The sequence below is a fragment of the Eleutherodactylus coqui genome, chromosome 2 (assembly GCF_035609145.1).
Source record: "Eleutherodactylus coqui strain aEleCoq1 chromosome 2, aEleCoq1.hap1, whole genome shotgun sequence".
Classification (NCBI taxonomy): Eukaryota; Metazoa; Chordata; class Amphibia; order Anura; family Eleutherodactylidae; genus Eleutherodactylus; species Eleutherodactylus coqui.
The window spans coordinates 294,333,617-294,359,774 of NC_089838.1; the positions used below are offsets into that span (position 1 = coordinate 294,333,617).

The 26,158-nt window shown below is 44.6% G+C and overlaps 1 protein-coding gene across 38 annotated transcripts in view; it reads right to left on the minus strand.

Moving 5' to 3' along the window:
• The window catches only part of LOC136612721 (uncharacterized), a 107,153-nt gene that overhangs the window by 58,327 nt on the left and 22,668 nt on the right, over positions 1 to 26,158 (minus strand). For all 38 annotated transcript variants that reach the window (XM_066593287.1, XM_066593286.1, XM_066593285.1 and 35 more), the window contains 6 exons: positions 25,687 to 25,817; positions 20,490 to 20,585; positions 18,408 to 18,891; positions 14,052 to 14,181; positions 11,457 to 11,550; positions 8,568 to 8,652 (listed from right to left, as the gene is read on the minus strand). In XM_066593287.1, the coding sequence (XP_066449384.1) occupies positions 8,568 to 8,652; positions 11,457 to 11,550; positions 14,052 to 14,181; positions 18,408 to 18,891; positions 20,490 to 20,585; positions 25,687 to 25,817 (1,020 nt within the window). The remainder of the gene's footprint in view (positions 1 to 8,567; positions 8,653 to 11,456; positions 11,551 to 14,051; positions 14,182 to 18,407; positions 18,892 to 20,489; positions 20,586 to 25,686; positions 25,818 to 26,158) is intronic.

Below are 26,158 nucleotides of genomic sequence, written 5' to 3' on the forward strand. Positions count from 1 at the left end.
CTCAGAGAATGCAGTGAAAAATAAAAAAAACACGCCCGAATTACAGAGTTTGTTAATCTTGCCACTAGAAAAAAATGGAATAAAAAGCAATCAAAATTTTACACGTTCCAAAAAATTAGATACCGTATATACCGGCGTATAAGGCGACGGGGCGTATAAGACGACCCCCCAACTGTCACCTTATACGCCGGTATTCAGTGGAGAAAAAAAAAAAATTTTATTACTCACCTCCCACGGCGTTCTGTCGCGCTCCGGCAGGATGTCGCTCGCTCCGGCAGGCTGTCGCTCGCTCCTCGTCCCCGCCGCAGCATAGCTTTCTGAATGCGGGGCTTGAAATCCCCGCTTCCAGAAAGCTAATACACACGCCGGCAGCCATGACATCATTGAATGGCTGTGATTGGCTAAAGCACACGTGGCTTCAGCCAATCACACTATTCAATGACATCATTGAATGGGTGTGATTGCTAACACGTGCGCCTTCAGCCAATCACAGCCATTCAATGATGTCATTGAATAGTGTGATTGGCTGAAGCCACGTGTGCTTTAGCCAATCACAGCCATTCAATGCTGTCATGGCTGCCGGCGTGTGTATTAGCTTTCTGGAAGCGGGGATTTCAAGCCCCGCATTCAGAAAGCTATGCTGCGGCGGGGACGAGGAGCGAGCGACAGCCTGCCGGAGCGCGACAGAACGCCGTGGGAGGTGAGTAATAAAATTTTTTTTTTTTACACTTTTTTTTTTTTTGTATTACCGGCACATAAGACGACCCCCGACTGCAGAGCAGATTTTTCGAGGTTCAAAAGTCGTCTTATACGCCGGTATATACGGTAAATGAAGACTAAAGTTCATCCTGCAAAAAACGAGGCCTTCTAGAGCTCTCGTAATGGGAAATAACATTAATACGGCTCTTGAAATGTGGCGACACAAAAGCAAACCTTTAAAGAAAAAAAAATGTTTTAAATATACAAAAATAGTAAAACATAAAAAAACTGTATAAACTCGGTATCGTCGGAATCGTGCTGCCTCAGAGAATAATGTTATCACACTATTTATTCTGCACGCTGAACGCCGTAAAAATGAAATCCAAAAAACAAACGGTAGAAATTTTTTTTTTCCCCCAATCTCCTGCAAATTTTTTTACAAAAGTTATGCAATACATTATATATATCCAAAAGTGATGCGATAAAAAAGTACAACTTGTCCCACAAAAAAACAAGCCCTTATATGGCCGTGTCAATGGAAATATGAAAAACGTATGGCTCTTGGAACGCGACTGCAAAATTAGTTGAAATTAAAGGAGATGTCTCGAGGAAGCAGTTAATTTTTTTTTTTGCCCAGTCCCCCCCATTAAACACACATTACTAAGCCCCCCTGTAAATGACATTTCTAGCTGGTTCGTACTTACCGTTCCAGCGTTTCAGCAAGTTATAAAACTTTCCTCAAGATGGCCGCCGGCTCTTTCCCAGTCGCTCGCTGCAGCCCGACGTGCGCGCTCCCGAGACGCCGCCAGCTGTGTCTCCATGGCAACCGGACGCATCGCAGCCGCCGACCAGACGCCCCGCAGCCGCCGACCAGACAGCAGGTAACCGGCGCTAGCCCCCGGCTCCCCAGCGCTAGCTCCCCCGGCGCAGCGACAGCCCCCCCGGCCTAGCGACAGCCCCCCCGGCCTAGCGACAGCCCCCCCCATCGCAGCGACAGCCCCCCCGGCCTAGCGACAGCCCCCCCGGCCTAGCGCTAGCTCCCCCGGCGCAGCGACAGCCCCCCCGGCCTAGCGACAGCCCCCCCCATCGCAGCGACAGCCCCCCCGGCCTAGCGACAGCCCCCCCCATCGCAGCGACAGCCCCCCCGGCCTAGCGCTAGCTCCCCCGGCGCAGCGGCAGCCCCCCCCGACCCATCACTTACCTGGGAGGCTTCTCGGGGCTGCTGGGCTGGGCTGGTCTTCTCCGCTGGGCAGCTCCAGTTTCTGCACCTTCCTCTAACAGAGGATGGTGCAGAATGGCCGCTCCAGCGCGCTCCCGAGCAGTGACAGCTCGTCTGCGCATGCGCAGAAGAGCTGTAGCGGGGAGCACACTGAAGCGGCTCGTGCTGAATGGAGAAGACCGGACTGCGCAAGCGCGTCTAAAAAAGCAAGCTGCCAGCGAATTTAGACGGAACCATGGAGACGAGGACGCTAGCAACGGAGCAGGTAAGTGGAATAACTTCTGTATGGCTCATATTTAATGCACAATGTACATTACAAAGTGCATTAATATGGCCATACGGAAGTGTATAACCCCACTTGGTTTCGCGAGACCACCCCTTTAAATGATTGGCCCATTTAAAAAACCTGCCCTCGTGGGCACGACAGAGGGGTAGGAAACCCGCCACTCAAGGGGTTAGGAGATGCATAGAGTCTAGATCACGAGAGGTAATTATTAGAGATGAGCGAGCGTACTTGGTAAGGACAGATACTCGAGCGAGTATCGTCCTTTTTGAGTACCTGCCTGCTCGCAAAGATTCAGGTACTGACGGGGGAGATCACTCTCTCCCAATCCTCCCCACCCCCCCCGCTCCCTCCTGCTCACTCCCGCAACACAGCGTTCACCCCCGATGGCACCCAAATCTTTGCGGGAGAGCAGGCAGGTATTCGAAAAGGACAATACTCGCTCAAGTATCTGTCCTTACCAAGTACACTCGCTCATCTCTAGTAATTATCCCACTCTACTCTTCCTTAGTCAGACCTCATCTGGAATACTGTGTCCAGTTCTGGGCACCCCACTTTAACCCCTTAGTGATGGCCCCATTGCCTTTCTACGTCCTGGCCTGCTGGGCTTAATGCTTAGAGGACGTAAAAACATGCATCCTCTAGGAATGAAAGCCCTGCAGGCTCAGGACGTGATAGCTCCACGCTGCCGTTTACCGGAGGTAGCCGACAGCATAGAGCTGTCATTCAGGGCAACGGGACCCCACCTCTGGTCACACGATAAAGTCTAACGATCGGATCCGTGAGGGGAGCAGAGAGTACGCGAGCCCGGTCCTCCGCACCCTCCGGCGTCTTCCATCTTCTCCTCGGCCCTGCCACCGGCGTCTGCGCATGCGCGCCAGACGCATTACATCACGCGCATGCGCAGAGTCGAGAGGCCCGGGAAATTTAAAAACTCCCTGCTCCTGGCTCGTATGAGTAGCCGAGAGCAGGGAGCCGTCACCGGGAGCCGCTGTATGTGGTTTCGGGTCACATGATCGCTGCTATCCAATGGAAGTTAAAAAAAAGTTTTAAAAAAGTGTAAAAAAAAAAATAAAAATAAAAAAAATAATAATGTTTCTTTCATCTCCCCTCATGGATCATACTAAAGCCACCAGATTTATCCGCGGACCTTGCCCGGCTTCTGCGCACGCGTCCGTCGCCAAAATGGCGGACGCAGGCGCAAAAGCCGCAGATTCGCGGGGTGATTTAAAATCTCCCTGCACCTGGCTACTAAATGTAGCCAAGAGCCTGGAGATTTCATGGGGTGCCATGGTACGCATTTCCCTGTCCCGTGATCGGCGTTATCTAAAGGATAATGGCGATCACGTAAAAGTAAAAAAAAAAAAAAAAAAAAAGCTCAATTTTCACCTCCCGTGACAGATTGGATCCGTGAGGGGAGGTGAAATTACTTAAATAAGGCCACCGGCGAGGTCCCCTGGGGAGGGCAAGAGGAAATTTAAAATCTCCTTGCTCCTGGCTACTAAAGGTAGCCAAGAGCTTGGAGATGTCACGGGGGAAGGGGGGGGCGTGGTGAGCGGTCTTCGGTCACGTGGTCGCCATTATCCAATGGATAATGGCGATCACGTAAAAGTTAAAAGATAGTTAAAGTTTGACGCTCCGTTCAGTTTGGGCCCCGTTGTGCATCCAGACAGAAAATTAGGGTCACAATGGGTATGTTTCTGAACACGGGACAAATGGGGGTACACATTTTGGGGTGAACGTCTTCATTCCTATGTATGCTGTACAAAAAAAACCCTATTTTTAAAATGACATAATTGGCAAAAAAAAAAAAAAAAAAAAATCGTAATTTTTTCGTTCCGCTTTGCTTCGAATCATTTAAAAACGGTGGAGTCAAAATACGCAGTACACCGCTAGATGAATGTGTTAAGGGTTCTAGTTTTTATTATGGGATCATTTGTGGGGGTTCTCTATCGTTTTGGCCGCTCAAGGGGTCTACAAGTGGGCAATGGGGCCTAAAACGCCTTCAACCAAAATGTCTGTTCTGAAAATCACCCGCTGCTCCTTCCAGTTAGGGCCCCATTGTGCATACGGACAGAAGATTAGGGCCACAATAGGTATGTTTCTGAACACGGGGCAAACGGGGGTATCCATTTTTGGGTGAAAGCCTCCATTCATAAGTCTGCTGTCCAAAAAAAACGGTTTTTAAAAATCACATAATTCATTAAAAAAATTTTTTAAAAAATCATCATTTTTTTACTTCTGCTTTGCTTTGCTTCATTCAAAAACTGTTGGATCAAAATACACAGTACACCCCTAGATTATTGCGCTAAGAGGTCTAGTTTCCAAAATAAGGTAATTTGTGGGGGTCCTCCGCATTTTGGCTGCTCAGGGGGTCTACAAGTGAGCAATGGGGCCTAAAACGCCTTCAAGCAAAATGTCTGATCTGAAAGCCACCGGCTGCTCCTTTCGGTTTTGGCCCTGTTGTACATACGGACAGAAGATTAAGGCCACAATGGGTATGTTTCTGAACACAGGACAAACGGGGGTATCCATTTTGAGGTGTAAATCCTCATTTTTATGGGCACTATAGAAAAAAATCCTGTTTAAAATTACATATTTGCAAAAATATGAAATTTTATTTTTTCTACTCTAAATTACATTTAATTCCTGAAAAGAAACTGTGGAGTCAAAATGCTTACGACCCCCCTCAGTGAATACACTAAGGGGTGTAGTTTTTAAAATGGGGTCATTTGTGGGGTTATCTATAATTCTGACACCTATGAGCCTTTGCAATCTTGGCTTGGTGCCGGAAAATAAAGTGTTCCTCAAAATGTTGATAATTAATGTTAAACTTGTACGTCTCCTAAATCGTAAAAAATAAAATAAAACGAAAGTTTTTCAAACGTGCATTCAGAATAATGAACAATTCAGATGGAAATGTATATCTTAGCAAAAATTTGTACAGTATGTTTGCACATTTGAGATATTACAGTTGAAAATGTGAAAAAAATGACTTTCAAAATTTTCCCAATATTCCCACTTTTAACCCCTTGAGTGGCACGCCCGGAAAAGTTCCGTGACGAGCTCCACTGCTCATAGCGACATAGCCCGGAAGATTTCCGGGCTATGTATCACTATGGGAGCTGCAGAGCACAATGCCACAAGCTGTGACAGTGTGCTCTGCCTGCACAGTCCCACAGAGAACAAAGCAAGGGCTTTGAAAAACCAGCAGAAGATATTGCCGACATGTCGGCAATGTCCTGCTTTGTTTACAGGTTACCATAGAGACCATCGGCTTGTCAGAAGCAAGCCGATGGTCTCTGTGGCAGGGAGAGCTTGGTGCTTAGCTGTCAGAGGACAGCAAGGTACTAGCTCTTACAGCAGAGATCAGAGAAAACCTCAGATCTCTGCTGTGTTAACCCTTTACATGCTGCAGTCTATGTGACTGCAGCATGTAAAGGGCTGTCACTGCAGCATGTAAAGGGCTGTCACCATCGGACCCCTGGAATGTGATCAGGGGTCCTGATGGGTCCCTGTGGAAGTCCCCTAAAGGGACAAAAAAAAATAAAAATTTTTAAAAAAATAAAAAAAAAAAAAAGTAAAAAAATTATTTAAAAAATTAAAAAAACACTTGTCTCCCTTTACTTTGTAAAAAATCAAAAATACAGTCACACATGTGGTATCCATGTGCGTCGTAATGACCCAGAGAAGGAAGTTAATACATTATTTAACCCCTTAATGACATGGCCCCTTTTTTCTTTTTTCCCCATTTCTTTTTTTCCTCCTCCCTGTTTAAAAAATCACAACTTGTCCCGCAAAAAACAAGCCCTCATATGGCCATGTCAATGGAAAAATGAAAAAGTTATGGCTCTTGAGACGCAACTGCAAAACTAGTTGAAATTCAATGATTAGACCATTTTAAAAAACCTGCCCTGGTGGGCACGACAGGGTGGTAGGAAACCTGCCACTCAAGGGGTTAATAAATATACACAAATTTTATGGGTCTATTTTACCACCTAAATGAAGTACAATATGTGGTGAAAAAACAATGTCAGAATCACTTGGATATGCAAAACCTTTACGGAGTTATGATGTGTTAAGTGACACGTCAGATTTCCAAAATTTGGCTCCGTCACTAAGGCGCAAACAGGCTTCGTCACTAAGGGGTTAAAAAAAAGACAAAACTGGAACAAGGTCAGAGAAGAGTTACCAAGATGGTGAGTGGGCTGCAAATCATGTGCTATGAAGAACGGTTAAAGGATCTGGGAATGTTTAGCTTGCAAAAAAGAAGGCCGAGAGGAGACTTAATAGCTGTCTACAAATATCTGAAGGGCTGTCACAGTGCAGAGCGATCAGCCCTATTCTCATTTGTACAAGGAAAGACTAGAAGCAATGGGGTGAAACTGAAAGGGAGGAAACACAAATTAGATATTAGAAAAAAACTTTCTGACAGTGAGGGTGATCAATGAGTGGAACAGGTTACCACGGGAGGTGGGGAGTCGTCCTTCAATGGAAGTGTTCAAACAAAGGCTGGACATATATCTGGGACCATTTAGTGAGTCCTGGACTGAGCAGAGGGTTGGACCCGGTGACCCTGGAGGTCCCTTCCAACTCTACCAGTCTAGAAGTCTATAGATTCCAGGACTTCTCTTCTCATAGAAGGCTTCAGACCATCCAACAAGGATTCTTGGGTCAATTGCTTCTCAGATCTACTCCGAACTTGGTAAGCTCTGCTTGGTGGCTAGTTCCCCTGCTCTATTTGCCACTCCTGCAGTACCCACTTGCAGTAGACCTATACAGTATTATTCTATTAAATACTGCCCACGGCTTTTAGTGCCATATTTGACTCCAGAGTGGAGGACTCCAGGCAGGGTCCAACTAGAGTCACATACTATGCATGCTCTTGCTGCAACATAAACTTACATGTGGCCGGCAGGCAGCTATAAATACACACTACTGGCAACACTCCCATCCAGCCCCCAGAGACTGCCGAACCAGAATGTGGACACCCTACCACAGGCAGTCTGGGACATTACTAGGGTGTCTACCGCAACTCCAGAAAAGCTGGACCGTTCTACCCGTAAACTGCTCCAAAACATTTCTGACGAAAGAGAACTAGGCCTTCTCTTTCAAGGCAATCATCTAGATCCCCTGCATTATCATCTCACCAAGTCCTTCCTGAAATGCACTCAGAACCTCCCTCCAGAGAAAATAGTCACTGAGAAGGTGAACTGTCCGAGTCTCCGTCTGATTCTGATGTGGATGTAGAACAAGTTCCTGAACTCTCCAATGTGGTGCATAGCCTAATATTCACAGTGAGGAATACTCTTCAGGTCACAGACCAGAGTGTTTGATAACACCTTGACTAGAAAATGGAATATTCCAGACAAACGCTTTACCAATCCAAAGCGTCTGGATTTCATGCATCGTTTTCCGGACAACTTAGTGAAAAACTGGTCGTCTTTACCAGTGGTCTATCCCAGTGTACTGTTTGGTGAAACACACCACCCTCCCTATGGCAGACACTGCTTCTTTTCAAGACCCCAGTGACAGGACTCACTAGCCAAAACTTTCATTAAGGCAATGAGTTCGGCACTCAGGCTGGTTTTCGCCTCCACCTAGGTCAGCAGGACCTCTACTGAATGGGCGAAACAACTATGCAGAGGTATTCTTTCCAGCTCTGCTCTGGAAAAAAAGCAGACATTGCGCTTTAGATAGCCCAGTTTATCTGCAAAGCCTCCTTGGAAACGGACAGACTCTTAGCTCATGCATCAGCGGCTTCAGTAGCCACACACTAGACCCTGTGGTGCTGTCCCCTCCTTCCTAAGGTGGTGTTGGCATTTCACCTCAATGAGGACATTGTCTTGCCTTCATTCTGTCCCTCCGCAGCTCATCTCAGAGAATGCGCTCTCCACAAACCAGATCTAATAAGTGCCTTACAGATCTACCTTTCTCAGACGGCCTCTTTCAGGCATTCTGACTCTTTTCATTATCCTTGAGGGACCAAGACGTGGTCTGGTGGCTTCCAAAGTGGCATCTCTTGGTGGATCTGATCAGTAACCAAGTGCACAGTGCTTTCCTTCCATGTTACTCTGCATTCACCAGGTGCACACTTTTACAGATGACCGTAAACTGATTGCATGCGTTCTCCTATAATTTTCGTAGCCCCCTAGAATTTGTTTTTTTAAACATTTAAACATTTTTATGCTTTTATAACCAAAAAAAAACCCATTATTTTTATTTCTCTTTTTTTAATCTCCATTGGGAACTTGGCTTAACAACTGTCTGATTGCAGGTCACAATATACTGCAATACTTCAGTATGCTATGAGCAATTCTCTCCAATTTTCCTTTGCAATTTTTTTTATATATCTCCCAATTGTACCTTTATTCTTCTTTTTACCACCCTGATGTAGTAAAGGAGGCATGCCTTTCTGCTTTGCGTGATATATGTAGGTCGGTCCTTTATTCTAAAGGATGAAAGGAAAATGATACAAATATATATGGTCAGCAGACATGTCACACCGTCTTTAAGCTTCATCCTCATGTATAAAAAGGGTTGTCTTTGAAGATAATCATTGTTCATGGGCTCTATTATAGCAGATGGATGTCAGAGGTGGGTGCTCCAGTCACAAAACCTCACTACTATGACACAGAAGAGAGATCTGATGTGTATTAACCCATTTTAGAACATAACACAGTATGTTAGGCTGAAAGAAGACATTGTCCATCTAATTATAGTTCAGCCTGATTCTCTCTCTCTCTGACTTCTCTGCTGCATTTAACACAGTCGACCATAACCTCCTCCTCACTATGCTACGCTCTATCTGCCTAAAAGACACTGCTCTCTCCTGGTTCTCCTCCTTCCTCTCTGACCGCTCCTTCAGCGTCTCCTTCACTGGCTCTATCTCCTCTCCACTTCCTCTTACTGTTGGGGTCCCCCAGGGCTCGGTCCTTGGTCCCCTTCTCTATCTACACAGCCCTAATTGGACAAACCATCCGCAAATTCAGTCTCCAATACCATCTTTATACTGATGACACCCAACTATACACCTCTTCCCTTGACATCTCTGCACTCTTCCTCCAAAATATCACCGACTGTCTGTCCGCTGTCTCTAACACCATGTCCTCCCTCTTTCTCAAACTTAACCTCTCTAAAACTGACCTTCTCGTCTTTCCGCCTTCCAACCGACCTGCCCTCAACATCTCTATATCAGTATCTAGCACCACCATAACCCTCAGACAGCACGCCCGCTGCCTTGGGGGGGGGGGGGTCAGACTGGACTCTGCCCTCTCTTTTACACCCCACATCCAATCTCTGGCCCAAACATGCCACATGCACCTCAGAAACAGACGGATTTTAGCAATATTTCTAACCACGGACATGCTAAAGATACTCGTGGTCGCCCTCATCTACTTCCGAGTAGACTACTGCAACTCGCTGTTCATCGGCCTTCCCCACACCAGACTCTTCCCTCTCAAATCATACTAAATGTGGCAGCTAGGCTCATTTTTCTACCCAGCTGTTACTCAGACACCTCTGCACTATGCCAGTCACTGCATTGGCTGCCCATCCACTGCAGAATGAATTTTAAACTCTTCCCCCTCTCTGACAAAGCTCTCTGTGGTGCCGCACCACTGTACATCGCCTCCCTCCTGTTCGTACACCACCAAGCCTGCTCACTCCGATCCGCTAATACACTAAGAATAAAACACCCCTGTAAGACCCTGTTCCCCCGAAAATAAGACCGTGTCTTATATTAATTTTTACTCCAATAGATTTTACTTTTTTCATGTATAGCTGCCTGGAGACTATTTATAGTGTCTTTTTATTAACTGTGGCTAGGGTTCAATTTTAGAATAGGGCTTATAGGTCAAGCATCCTCAAAAAAAACTGAAAAAGAATTCTGCATCCTCAAAAATCCTGCTTGGGCCAGGTCTTATTTTCAGGGAAACAGGCTACGAACCTCACATGCTCGCCTACAGGACTTCCCCAGAGCAGCAACGATCCTCTGGAATGCTCTACCCCAAGGTATTCGGACAATCCCCAATGCATGAAGTTTCAGACACGCCCTCAAAACGCACCTCTTCAGGGAGTCATACTAAGTCTCCTGACCTTGTTCCTCTGCCCATCCCACACCTTCCACCCTGCCTATCGCTTTAACCTCTAGCCCTGCACCTCCTTACTGCCCCACCCAGTTTAGTCCCTAATAACTGATTTCCACATGTAATTGTCGTATTGTCTGTGTTCTCACGTGCTTGAAAGTGCTGCGGAATAAGTTGGCGCTATACAAATAAAGATAATTAATAATAATCTTGTATAATTTCTTATCGGCTGCAAATATTTTGTCTAACATTTCAATTAAAATTACGAAATATAAAAAAGACCACTTCATTTATACTAGGTGATTAGTCATGTCATCCTGGCTCACTGTCCAATGTCTGGCTGCAACAGGAGCTTCCCCCCACTCTGCCTTGTCTGCGGTAGAGCCCACCCATAACCCAAAAATTGAACAAATCAGAAAAGGGCTAACCCAGCGTTCTCTACAGGATTTCTACAAGACCGTTTCAGTAAAATGCTGCAAACTGTCAAATAGCCACTACCAGGACCAATATTAACCCTCAGAATAGTTTAGCAATGCAGCTCCTTAAAAGTTTTTCCCTGCACAGTTTGCTTACCAATCACCTGTTGCACAAAAAACTACAACACAGTGCCATTCACTAGAATCGGCTCGAAATCGGCAGGGATCTGAGATGTAAGTTTATATTTAATGTTTGTGATATCTTCCAAGAAGTAAAAATAAGAAATATACCCAACCCAGCCACAGAGGAAACCCATCCAAAGTGAGAGTCTTACTATTGTAATTGATTCGAGCCACTAGAGGCCCCTATGGCTGTACTCCCCTATCTTCGTTAGGTCTATAGAGTTGGTAGTATGCACGCTCGACTGCCGCTGCATTCATATGGGAGACATACAACTCCCATTCACGTGATCAGTGGAGGTTCCAGCTGAATAGGTGGCAAACGTTGCTCATCGAAAAACCCTTTTAACTTTCCCCCTGTTGGCTGGCAACCTGCAGTATGCTGCTTTCTGAACATGCCTGTTACTCCCGCCTGTAACTTGAGACTTTCAGGGGCCCAATGCATGCTTGAAACTGTTCCCATGCACTATATGCTGTAAGTGCCAAAGTGTTTAAATTTTAAAAGTTAGCGAGGGAAGCCATTTACAGGTCTAACAATGCAACTACGACAAGAAAGGAATGAGCCCTGTTACCTTAGTAAAGTCCAGGCTATACGATCCTACCAAAAAGGCATCTTCATCCAAGTCAAAATTCTCAGCAAACTGAAAGTCATTTTGGACTCGAAACCTGGAGAGAAAGAGCTGATGACACATTATACATTTACTGAGATCAGATATATTCAAAATTGTAGCGAGACAAGACCCCCATCATGCACCAAAGCTACAGATATTGAGGGTCTACTGTCCATTAAATGTATGGACAGGACCAAGCTACATATTACCAATGCATACAACATATGCAAGGAATGCCAACATACTCAAAAATGTAAAACTTTCTTATACAAAATGTGATTGTTCCCAGCAAGAGAAACCAAGTAATCTTGGAGATATGATACCTTTTGATGGCTAACAAAAATACATTATTTTATGCGAACTTTCGGACTTCCTCAGAGTCCTTCAGCAAAGCCTAATGGAATGGATCCGAAGAGACATGCATATTTATACACACATACTTATGACAAGGGACAGACATGGATGTGAATCATTTGCAATAAAAAGGTTATATGGTGTTGGGTGGGGGTGGGAGTAACCAGGCCAGCAGTGTTAGCTGTGCTCTAGAGGTTTCCTACTTCCCACTCACGCATGAATCCTCGTAAAGAGTTTAAATTCATAACTACTTTTAATTGAGGGTTAGATTCCCAAATTCTTCTATGGCTTTGTGACTTGAAATTGCCTTACAGTATGATAACTTTCATATCTTCTATGTTGTGTCCGTGACTAGAGAAATGCTCGGCCACAGGTAATTCTCTCTTTTTCTGCTTAATCGAGTGGCGATGAGATTTCATCGTTGCTTTAAGTTTCTTTTCCTGTTTTCTTAAGAAAATTGTAGATCAATGTATCAGTTCATTGTTTTTGCTATTAAATTGTAGACTAGGAAGATACAGCATGCTGCTGGTATAAGTAGTGAAGGGGTTTAGTGAAATCATTTCTATATACCAGAGAGTAGTAGGAGGTAAGACAGAAGATAAGATGGTCCCTCAGAACCCCTCCCTTGCATTCCTTACCAGTGAAATCATAGGGTTTCGCTGTATATTATAGTTACACCTTAAAAGGTAAGCCAGGTGTAACTTATGTTAAACATTTTAGTTGTAGCCCATCATGTATTCTAATTATTCTTGGAGGTAGATACTTTTCCTGTGATGTCATTTATGGTATATAAACCACATGCACCTTTGAATAAATTAGAAATCATTTGATACCACAAGAGGCTGGTGTGATTTGTATTTCTCCCAGGGGCCCATGCTTCCTACATGAGATCTGATTGTCTTCTCCTTAGTAAACATGCAAATTCTCCTTACATGTTTCTCCAGCATAAAAGGCCCCCAACACGACATTTACTGCACAGGATCAGGTACACAACATCAGACGTGGAACATGTGAATATTCCTGGGATCTTATAGTCCTGTTGTGTGTTGGGGATCCGTATCCTGTCCGTGGTCAGAAAACCAAATGACAATCACACCATTCCAAACTCATAAGTAGTATAATCACTACATGCATTACTGAAAATATCAGTATGTTAAATTGATTACCGAGTGCAGAATTATTAGTGTGTGGGTTCGGAGTGTGTGTCAAAATCGTGCTTCTTGGTTCTACATCATGTGACAATCAATCACTTGATTATTAATACATGTGGAGAGATGTAGCAGTCTGGCTAGGTGGCATTTCAATAGTGGCTTCACAGTATATGCCAGCAATCCCAAAGGCTACTGGGGGCAAAACAAGCATCTGGGAGGACATCAATCTGTGACATCTATCCACATGAGTTAAAAGGGTTCTTCTCAAGATAGGTGATCAAAACTATCAGTGGGGGCTCAGCTCTGAGACCCCCACCAGTCCTGAGAATGGGGTTCTGTGTCACCCTCTTCTTATCATTACGGACTTGCTGCACCAACTATCAGGGATGTCAGACTGAAAAAAGGGCAGTCGCACATGCGCGGAACTGCTTCATTTCCCTGGAGCTGATGTAAGGAGCCGAGTACAAGCGCTTGGCTATTTCCGTCAGCCCCACGGGAACTGAATGGAGCATCACCAGGCATGCACGATAGCTGCGCTATTCCATCTTGTCTTTGCTGCAGGACCCCCATTTCCACAATCAGCGGGGGTGACTTCTTTATCTTGGGAATACCCCTATAAGCATTCCTTTTTCCGTTTAATGCTCTTCAATACACAACTGCACTTTTTTGGGACTCCGACGGTACATACAATAGTTGTGGTCTTCTTTTGATCTGATATTTTCAGTACTACATGTAGTCTGGAATGATGTCATTGTCACTCTGCGTTTTCTCTTTGTAATTATACTTTAGTGAGAATATACTAAAGTTTGTACATTTTTGAACATGTTCGCGTTCTTCGCGCATTTTTTCTGTTGGAAATATGTACTGAGATCAAAGGGATGGCAAATTTGGGGGGATAAAGAATACCGTGCCTAAGACTTGCTCCCACATCACAAACAATTTAAACTTTATTAATGGACTTGGATGAGGAGACACGATTGGGAGTCCATAGAGAAAACCACTTCTAGAAAAGTGGATAGATTGAAAAGAAAGCTCAGTTGTAATAGGCTACCTGTTATAAGTTGGAAAATAAGGACCAGTCATCTTAAATCTTGGAATCAGTTGGGGGTTCACCATACTGCTGCTTGGCATATTTTTAGGGATGTTCATCGGTGGACAGGGAACATTAGAACCTGGATGACCTATATAAAAAAAAAAAAAAACAAACAACAACAAGAAAAGGAGATAAATAAGAAAGAGAGGATAAAGACGATATTGCAATAAATAGCAAACAAATACATACACTGTTAGGGCCCTTTTACACCAAGAAATCAATCAAATTCCTGCTATCAGCGAGAATCTGAATGATTATCATCCACTTTGACCGCACACCTGACGGAACAATAAATTTGTTTGTTGTTCAGCATGCATATAAACTAAATGACAGATCTGCCCATGTAAACAGGCGGTCGTTCATTCACAGTAAACAGGCAGTCGTTCATAGACAGAGGCTGGCAGGCCACAATGATCCCCGACCAGCTTTGCCTCCATTCACTAGCAATGGTCATTCCTATGTAAAAGCACCCTTACTTGCTTCTATACATCTGTATGATTAATTGCTGAAACCCTATTAGGGCATTCGGACAAGACCCTCCTCTATGGTGGACTCAGGACATCCATGTATTAAGGTGCTCAGATGAATGACAGCAGTTTTCCCCATACACATGAAGTTTCGGTGTTTAGGGAGTCAAGCCGCAGCCACACAGCTCTGGTGCTGACTTATCTCCCAGAGAACAAAAGGATCAGACATTACAATTCAACGTCCCGTTCTTCCTTTATGCAACATCATCTATTAGGGGAAAGTTGGGCAGCTCCCATACAAAGGCATTGACTAACAGAATGGTATTTAACAAGGAGAAATACAAAGTCCTATGTAAAAAATGTAAAAAAGCACATATAGAATGGGAGGAATTTGGCTAAGCAGCACATGTGAAAAATACTTGGGTATACTAATAGATCACAGACTGAACATGAGTCAACAGTGTGATGCAGCAGCAAACAAGGCAAACACAATTCTGGGATGTATTAAGAGAAGCATAGAGTCTAGATCATATGAGGTAATTATCCTCTCAACTGCAACCGAGATGTTTCAGTGGTGTCCCTACGCTAAAAGAATGTGCGCCATATTCAAGCTCATTTATCCCCAATTTTCACAGCTACATCTCATTATCGAGAACAACTGGAATCTCATCAACAGTGATCCATCTACATGCACCAGCCACGACCTGCCATAATTACTGGGCTGTATGTGTTGATATCTCCCCGCTGCATACACCAGACATATTTCTTTGCTGTCTATAGCCCCAAACTCCATCATCTTCCCTTTCTCTTGATCCATCTTAGACCGTCCAGAGGTAACTTTACATGAGACAACTGTCGGGCACATAAGTATCAGACAACCATCCCACAGACTATCACTCCTGTACTTCCACACACAAGCAATAGTCGTTCTGTGAATAGAGACCGAATTAGGGGCACTTTCCCTTCTGCAAGGGCTCATTAGGAACCACTGGTAACACCCTTCGGACTTCATGATCACAGTGGATCATCCTGGTTCTGGTTCTTTTGCCACTCCCATCTTGCCTTCTTCTATCATGACCATGGAACTGCCAAAATGCCAACCATTGCCTCCCCTACTGTTTCTCCGGCTGTGTATCCTTCCTGGCACCCTGGGCACCAACTTTCCTGGCCACAGCTCCACTTGGTCATCCTGCCTGTAATACAAAGACACTACGGCATCGAGCTCTCCTGACAGGACTGGGGCTGAGGCACTCCAGTAGTCTTAGTCTTGGGGCCAGAAAACGGCCATGGATCTCACCCCGCCAGGCCTGTAACCTTTCTGCCATCTTCTCTGCTCCCACAAGGTCCCTCACAGATTTAATCAAATCCTCCATCATTCATCAAAAAGCCATGGCGTGACACTACAGACCTCCGCTTCTTTCCACTTCCTGGGCTTTTCTGACACATAGCGTCATGTCATATAACCATCACCCCCCTCACTCGTGATCAAGTCGGCTTCTCCCACTAATCATTTCTGGAGCACTACATTCTCAAAATAACCCTTTTGTATAGCATGTGGAAACCACATAAAGGGAGGTTCTCACTCAGATTCCCCTTGATGTGCCATTACAGAGAGCTGGTATGTAAGAGCAGCTCCTGTTCTGGCAGACATGGCGTGCCCATGCATCCCATGATTAGCCACTCATTTGTATAGCTGGCATTTAATGGTACCTTTCCCTAATAGCTACTACAGAGAAAACAAATGGCCAAATGCAGCAATCAGATGATGAGTGGCCCGGCTTCTATTTAAAATGACCCATTTATACGACTCTGAAACATTAGCGCATGAAGCATGTTTGCACACTTTTACAAGGCGGCCATCTTGCTGGGGGCAATTGGGCTCAAACCAACTGTAAAGGGCATTCCTTGCTCCAGATGAAAGTTGTATACAGTAACGGCCCTTTTCAGAATCTCACTGGATCGCGGGAACCTGAACAATAATCGTTCAGTGTAAATGCCAGCAGTGACTGGACGGCGAACAATAATTCCTTCATTGTTCAGTTTCTATAGGCATTAAAATCAAATGATGATCGGCTTGTGTGAACAAAGGTCTGTTTAGTGTGATCAGAGGCGGACAGGCGGACAGAGCGATCTCTGGCCTGCTACGCCGTAGTTCAATGACAGTCGTCCCGTGTAATAGGACCCTAAGAGATAAGGGACATCACAGGGCCTCAGCGGCCCCCAACGCTACGTTTACATGGGACAAATGTCTTCTAGATGAGCGCACGAAAGGGGGAAATGTCACTGCCAATTGTTCGCGAAACCCTGAGCAGGGAAATTTGAAACTCAAAAAGAAATGTGCGAATAAGCGATGATTTTTATGCTGGTTGAAAATGAACAAGTACAACAAAAATGAATAGTGCACGATGGCTTTGCATTTAGACGTAACTATTATCACGCATTTTCGTTAATTTGAATGGATTTTGCGCGACAATCGTAACGTGTAAATGGCCTTTTGCTCCTCCTCTTCAACTGTCCCAGTATACCAGTGCTGAATGGGATTTCCTTAAAGTTATGCAGGGTCAATGTATTTATTTTTAAAGCTGCTCAATATAGGCCGCCTGCACATGGGCGAGTCGGACCCCGCATGCGGGATTCCTGCCACGGAATTCAACCCGGTCCCGGCCGGTGATCCCTGTGTACTTCTCCAGCGTCCTCTTTCTGCACTACGGGTGTGCCGGCCGGCACTCCGTCGCGCTTGCGCAGTAGGCACAAATGGATTTCCAAAGCATGCTATGGGGCAGTATTTGCTGCGGAGTCTGGAGGCGGATGCCCACCGCCGACTCCGCAATGCAAATCTGCCCGTGTGCAGGCAGCCATACTGTTCAAACCTTCCAAAAGTCACACGCTCCTTCCCTGTAGCTCCTGGTCTCCATTTGTCTTCACTTCCAAGTGCAGGGAGTCAGCAATGACGTCACCAACACCAGGGCCACGTGATCACTGGTCTTCAGATAACCAATTAAAGGGGTTCTGTCATTATTATTGGCGTGTGTTAAAGGGGTTGTCCCGCGGCAGCAAGTGGGTCTATACACTTCTGTATGGCCATATTAATGCACTTTGTAATGTACATTGTGCATTAATTATGAGCCATACAGAAGTTATAAAAAGTTTTTTACTTACCTGCTCCGTTCCTGGCGTCCTCGTTCCCATGGAGCCGACTAATTTTCGCCCTCCGATGGCCAAATTAGCCGCGCTTGCGCAGTCCGGGTCTTCTTATCTTCTCAATGGGGCTCCGTGTAGCTCCGCCCCGTCACGTGCCGATTCCAGCCAATCAGGAGGCTGGAATCGGCAATGGACCGCACAGAAGCCCTGCGGTCCACGGAGACAGAGGATCCCGGCGGCCATCTTCAGCAGGTAAGTATGAAGACGCCGGACCGCCGGGATTCAGGTAAGCGCTGTGCGGGTTGTTTTTTTAACCCCTGCATCGGGGTTGTCTCGCGCCGAACGGGGGGGGGGGGTTAAAAAAAAACAAAAACCCGTTTCGGCGCGGGACAACCCCTTTAAGCTGCGCTTGATCAGGCAACCAATGAGCAAATTCTTCTTTGTTGGCTGACCGCATCTTTTGTGCAGCTGAAAAAAAATTTTAATGATCGCTGTCGGCTGCAAATCTTCCTGTGTGACTGGAGAATGTACCGCTGACAGTAATGATTCTCTATGGGGGACGAATGATCACATTAACAACTCTTCATCCCACAGAGAGTCTGAATCATTCTGTATCAAGGCTAGGTAGACAAGAGCCGATCTCATGAATTGGCCCTCGTCTATTGGAGCAAATCTCTGGTTCATCAGGCAAAAAGCACCTTATTACCTTTGTTCTCGTGAGCAGGACCTTGTTTATGGATAACAGGAACCTTTGCATCAACCTTCTCAACCCCAATGACGTCTTCATTACGATTACCAGGAACCTCTGGATGAGCCTTGGCATCAGCAACGGCGTGTTCTTTATGGGTAGCAGGAACCTCTGGATGAGCCTTGGCCTCAGCAATGGAGCCTTCATTATGGTTACCAGGAACCTCTGGATCAGCCTTGGCCTCAGTAATGGAGCCTTCATTATGGGTAGCAGGAACCTCTGGATGAGCCTTGGCCTCAGCAATGGAGCCTTCATTATGGTTACCAGGAACCTCTGGATCAGCCTTGGCCTCAGCAATGGAGTCTTCATTACGGTCACAAGGAACCACTGGATCAGCAATGCCATCTTCATCACTACTATCATCATCTTCCTCAGCGACTAGGACATCTGTGCTGTTAACCTGCGATAAACAGGCTACTATTTCCTTAATGGGTTTCTGTTTCTGTAAAGACAATACAAGGCCTGTAAGTTTCCAGCTATGATCCGGTTATTCATTGAAATCTGCAGCTTACTTCGTATTACTGGGAAGTTTTCTTACTTATTAGGACCTATCAGGTCTGCAAATCATGGATTACAGGTAGCCCACTGAGTGCTCTGTAGTACGCCATTTTGTGGAACTATACCTTCCAGCATGTCCTGACTTACTTCAGGCTGTAAAGACAACCACCAGGCCCCTACTCCACTAACGCCTTTCATCTTCATAACACTTTTCATACTCATAGGACGGCCCGATTGTGTGCCCATGCGGCATAGCTCGACTCCTTCCCCTGGCTCCAGATGTACAGTAATGAAAGTAGCATCTGGAGAAAAAAGTCAAGCTATGATGTGTATGGAGAACACTATTAGGCAGCCCTGTAAGTGTGATGATGATGGCTCTACTGCTTATTGAAGGAATTAGTGTTGCCAAGGCCTGGTGGTGGAAGTGCAGGCTAAGCAGTAAGAGGTGGGGCTATTATAAAGGGGAGAGGTCACCATTACTTTCTGGGTGGTTACCGAGAAAGGCATTAGGTGTAGTGACAGAATGGGGAGAGTGTGCAGAGATCACTAGTGGATGGAAGAAGTCTTCATGGTGGTCTGGGACTAGAGAGAAGAAAAACAAAAACGGACATCACCAATCAGAGGAAACATCCCCAGTGATCACTGGCAGTAACTGCACTGTAATCACTATCAGTGTGTAGAACTGCTATCTACCATTATTTAGAGGTATACTATCACTGTAATTGGGTCAGTGAGAAGCACGGTTACTGCAAGATGGTTACTAACAGGCACTATTATTGTGAGAGGACACAAAGGACACGGTGTAAAAAGGGCATGACCTAATGAGGAAAACATTGCCATGCTGCTAAAAGTTGTTCCTCTTTATGGTTCAAAAACTGAAAGGTATTCACAATAGAGGGGGCAAAAAATACCCCGGAGACTTCCAGGACATCTCAAAACACACAAATAAAAAATACTAAATACAGTACACTCAAAATTATAACGTTTTTACAACCACTCAGCACTTCGGGGAACATTGAGCTTGGTTCTGTTAGTGAATCTTAGTATTGACCATGGTTCTATTACTATTGGTGTTGGGTCTGTTATCATATCGGTGCAAAGCTTGGTCCTAGTACAGTATTTATGAAATTGCATTATTTCTATTCATGTCTCTATGCACTACAGCGATGTATTTAAGTTGTGTGGAGAAAGACTGTGAAATTCTGAGACTTTACTTTCCAAACAGTCCGGAGCCCATGGTACCCATAACCAACCCTGAGAGGCGGCAAAACCTGCCTCCTGCCCACATCTGGCACTGAAAAAAAATAATAATTCAAAAAACAATCCCTTTTTCCCCCCAAAAAAATGGTGGCTACATCAATGCAAAAAAGTGATTAAATATACTCAAGGCTTGAAGATCTAAAAATGAGCAAGTAATATTAGCAGTAGATGTAGTGTGAACCCCATTGTCAATTCTACTGGTAGGCCCTATGCACCCCAGTCTGACATGAACTCCAGGACTGTATACAGCAGCAACTCCAGCTGGATAAGTCCGTCACTCACCTGGAGGTATTTTTTCAAAATTTGCAAAATTTTTTCATCCAGGAAGAGTTCTTTTGCTATTGCATAGCTGTTGATCTTTATGGTCCTGAATGTAGTCTGGTGGAGATACATAAAAGGCACAACATTTAGGAAAATCAGTTAGTGCTGGGAGCGGGATTCTATGCCTGTCTCTAAGTAAAACCCCCGGCACAACATCACCCCCTAGGAGGTAACAAAGGAAAAACAAACATCTACACAAAATACCCCAAGAGGCTCAATGAACCTGTTGGGGAATTAGTTTTTTTTTAAATTTGTTTGTTTCTCTCCACTTTAAAAAAAATGATATAACTCTTTTTTGGGTCAGCACAATTATGCTGGTTTGACATCTGGGTTGGAACGAACACACAGACACACACACAGACACACACACACACACACACACACACACACACACACACACACACACACACACACACACACACACACCTTTTTCTTCTGTCCAAAAAAGGCCAGCTGGGCAGAAAGCAGGCGGACCCCATTATAGTCAATGGGGTCCGCTCAGCAACGTTCAGTTCCCCCCAGAAACTGAGTCGTTCGGCGGCGGGGATTTCCCCTTCCTCTTCCTGAACAGAGCAGGAAAGTGGAATTCCTGCACAGATGTGAGCCCGCCCTTACCGTGATAACAAGTTCATAAGAGTTTAGTTGTACTTCGTACTTTTAAAAAATAACATTTCTTAAAGAAAATTCCGAAACATTTTTTATGTCAATAGAGTTGTGAGAGCCTGTTTTTATTGGTACCATTTTGGGGTTCACATGACTTTTTGATCTCTTTTTTTGGGAAAAAAAATGAAAATTCCAAGATTTTGCAACACTTTTTTCATTACGAAGTTGACAAGATAAATAATGCATTATTTTAAGAGTTTGGACTTTTGAAGACACTGTGATAACAGATGTGTATTTTAAGGGGGATCCTTTCTTTTAAACGCTTTAAAAAATTTGATTTTTTTAAATTTTTTTTTACTTTTACGATTTTATTTTTAATAATTAAAAAAAATGTTTAGAATTTTACTTTTTAGTCTCCATATTGGACTTGAACTAGCGGCTGTTTGATTGCTTATACAATATGCTTTAATATGATGGAGAGTTAAAAATTATTCGGCACTCTGGCTGTAAAGTTTATTTTAATCAACTTTCAGAAAAGACAAATACATTATTTTTCTACATAATCTACTCAATTTTTCGTATTCCTTCATTAAAAATGTTTCAGGCTGAGCTGAGAGCCACGAATGCATCGCTGTCTTCACCTCTGCAGACCTGAAACTTTGTCCTCTTAGGGCTTCTTTCAGGGTACCAAACTGTCTCCTGGGGCAAGATCAGGACTAGGGGGAATGCTTTAACACCGCAATACAAAGTTTTTGGAGAGCATCAACGGTATGGGCAGCGGTGTGCGGACAGACGGACGGACGTGCATTCTCAAGCAGCAGTGCTCTGCATTTTGTTGGAACTTGAGGCTTCAGCTCTTCAGTTAGGATGTCGAATGAGCACTTTAATTGATCCTTTTTCCGATAATGTTCAAACTCCTTCGCCTTGGATGACATTCCTTAAACTTCTCTATTCGACCCCCTAGGTGTCTCCACACCCTTTCTGGGTGCTGTCCTTGAGGAGAGGTGACACCCCTCTTGATCCAAGTTCACAGGCCTCTCACCAGCCAAACCAGAAGCCTACTGCACACTGATTAGGGACAATCACCCCAGAACAGCTGTCTGTTTATGGTTTACTGGCTTGGTTTCCTTTTCCCAATCATTGTTTTACAGATTTGTTAATGAGTCACACATTGATTTGAAGGAATGCTGCCATCCAATAAGTGGCGTGCAGAGGTATTGTTCCATCTTCCTTATTTGTATAAATTAACACGTTCAAACCTGCAGAGCAGTGACTGGGGAGAGAGTGACCAGGAAGACCGTCAACTACAACAGAGAGCATCGATAGTGCGGCAACAGAAATTTTAATTTGGATAATTTTGGATTCAGCATATTGCAGGACCACAGGCAGGACTTAATAGGAAGAAAACTATGGCAGCCAAAGAGTCTGGCCCCAGGCTGTCATAGCAACACATCAGCACCTGCTATCTTGTTGGGTAAGGGGAAGAAGGGGGCACGCACTGCAGATGCCATGCCAAGAGCGAAGCATTTAAATGGGTTCAGTTCCCAAGCCCACTCCATATATAGCCAATATAAGTAAATGTAAAAGTCCCCTGGTGCAAGCACAGAGTCATGACGGACTCCTCGGGTGACATCACAATGTGACGTTTTCTTGGCAGACTGTTTTTGCGGGGTGGTTTGCCAAAGCTTTCCATCCTTCCGAGGTTGGTAAAATGATTACCCAACTGGGAAAGGTAGAGTCAACCTTGAGCCAGCTATCTGAACCACGTGGGGATTGAACCCGCAACCTTCACATCATGAGCACTTCTGCAATAAACATGTGTATTGGAGGTCACAGAGGAGTTAAAGTTAATAGGGAGCTATTAGAGCCTCTGCACTACATAAGAGGCTCCAATAGCCAATATACACGTGTATTGGATGTCACAGAAGGGTTAAAGTTAAAAGAGAATCTGTCCACATTGTTTTTACCACACTAAACCGAGCACAGCCCAAGAATTATCACCTACATCTGTGTAATAAACTTATTTTCCCATGGCTCTTTATAACTCCATACCAGAAGAATCACTGTTTAAAAAGTTCCTGTACGGCCTGTCAGATATGATGCCACAAGGTTTGCACACCAGGATTTGGGGATTTCCTGCAGTCCTCTCAAGCTCTGTCAGGTTGGACGGGGGCCGTCTGTGGACAGACATTTTCAGGTCTCTGCAGAGACGTTTGATTGGGTACAAGTCAGGGCTCTGGCTGCGCCACTCAAGGGCATTCTAAGAGTTGTCCCTAATCCCCTACTGTGCTGTCCTGGCTATGCGCTTAGGGTTATTGCCTTGTTGGAAGGTGTATCTTCTGGCCAGTCTGAGGTCCCTTGTGCGATCTATCAGGTTTTAATTAAGATCATTTCCGTACTTTGCTCTATTCAGCTTTCCACGAACCTTGACCGATCTCCCTGTCCCAGCCGCTAATAACACCCCATAGCATGATGCTGCCACCACCAGGCTTCACTGTTGGGATGGTATTGGGCAGGTGATGAATGGCACCTGGTTTGCTCCATACGTATCGCTTAGACTTGAGGCCAAAAAGTTCAATCTTGGTGCCATCAGACCAGAGAAGCTTGTTTTTCACAGTCTGCGAGTCCTTCAAGTGTTTTTTCTTTTTGGCAAACGTCAAGTGGCTTTCATGCATCTCTTACGGAGGAGAGGCTTCTTTATGACCACTCTGCCAAAAAGCCCAGATTAGTGGAGGCTGCAGTGATGGTGGTTTCTCCCTTCTTCACACAGGATCTTTGGACCTCATAGTGACCATTGGGTTCTTGGTCACCGCTCTTACGAAGGCCCTTCTTCCTCGATTACTTAGTTTGGAGGGTCAGCAGCTCTAGGAACAGTCCTGGTTGTTTCAAATTACTTCCATGTAAGAATGATAGAGGCCGCTGGGCTCCTGGGAACTTTCAGTGCAGCAGAAATATTTTGAAGCTTTCTTCAGATCTGTGCCTCCATAATCCTGTCTCTGAGCTCTGCAGGACCTTCTTTCTTCCTCATCTCTTGTTTTCGCTCTGATATGCATTGTGGGCTGTAAGACCTTATACAGACATCATGTGTGTGTTTTGAAATTATGCCCAATAAACTAAATTTCTTCACAAGTGGACTCCAATCCAGGTGTAGAAACATTTAAAGAAAAACTATCAAAAATTTCAAGTGGCATACCAAAAAGGCCTGAATACTTATGTCAATACAAAATGCAAATTTTTCTTATTTTTTTCCAATTTCATAGATTTCTAAACATCCTGTTTTCACTTTGCATTATGAGGTATTGAGTGCAGAATAATGAGGGGGGGGGTAGTTTTTTTTTTTTTATAAATTTGCACAAGGCCAAAACATAGCAAAATGAAAAAAGCAGAAAGAGTGTAAAGACAGTCCAGACCCTCTGCACATGGTGCTTTGTCCTTCTCAACTGTTTTTTACATTTAAAAGGGGTTTTCATGGAGATTTAAATAAATTACAAGGGGCAGATAAAAGATGTAAAATAGAGAAGAGTCATTTATCTTTCCAACAGTCCCCCCAGATTCAATGTCACCGGTCCAAATAATCTAGTGACTGCAGCAGTGTTATTCAGCACTCACAGGACCCCTTGCCTAATCACTAACCCTGAAGCAGTCACATGCATAGATGCCTACTAACACCGGAGACTAGATGTGAGTGATGAACAGCATAGAAGTGTTGGAGATCAAACTAGTGGGGACTGGATCAACAGCACTGGATTACAGGGGCCATTGGAAAGGTCAGTATGTTTTTTTCCCTCCATTTTACAGCCTTTTTTTACCTTCTTTGGTTTTTTTTTTTAATTTAAAGCTCAGAAAACCCCTTCAATAATTTTGTGCTAAATTAGCATTCATATTTATAGAACGTGTTGCTATGGTGAGACGAACAATGGGGGGGGGGGGGTTACTTTATATTATTTCAATTAAATAAGGCCTTTTTTTTTTAGGTACAAATATAAGAGGGGGATTTGCGAAAGTCTTTTGCCACTTATTGGGAAAAGGGGTGGGGTCTCACAGCTCAACAGATTTAGGCCAGTTTCACAAGAACAGATTACGGGTGTATTTATGCACCAGTAATAATGATGAGAGTTCTGCACGGACCCTGGGTGTACAGACCCAAAGTCAGAGACTCCTAGATCTCTATGATGCTCCAAGTTCTGGTAAATAAACCTGCAGTCAGACTGGAACACTCAACCGTATCAAGGATCCATAAATACGCTTGTGTGGAATTGGCCGTACTAGAATTTGTGGCAGAAATCTGCACAAATCTATGCTAACTTGTGGCAGGTGTAGATTTCAGTTTCCACTTTAACGACAGCCAAAGAGGTGCCAAATTTTTCACACGAGGCAAAATTATTGCAGAAATTTCTAGACCGGCACTATTCATCTGAATTGAGCTTGCTGAACTGTGGGCACAAGTTACAGAAACAGGACCATTCAGACACACGGAACCAATGTTCAGCCGCAGAAACTTCTGTGACAACCCTAACACGTGTGAATATACCTCTATATTCTAGCTGGTCTTTACCTTGCAATTCTCTTTATGGGTGGGTGATGTTATATGCGCCGTCAAAAGTTCCGGGACATCTGGGATGAGAACCTTACATGCCCGACAATGTGCAGCCTGGATACGATGCAAGTAATGTTCCTGACCTATTCCTGAAAAAGAACAACAATTTCGTTAATCATCGTAAAATCTTTTTCTCGTTTTGTTCATTAGCGAACACAGCAAAGACCATGGGTATAGCTGCTGCGACTAGGTGGAGGACACTAAGGCAAAAGAGTGTTGGCTCCTCCTACAGCCACCAAGTTAAAACAGTTTGTACATAAGCAGTAGGAGAAGCTCTATAGCCATGATATAAACTCTATCCGGTTCATCCTGTGTCGGACAAAAAGAAGGCAGGACAATTTGCTCATTGAGGTGGAAAGACGATACCACCATGAGTAGGAAGGAACTGGAAGAAGCACTGCCTCCTCCGGGAGAAACATCAGAAAAGGAA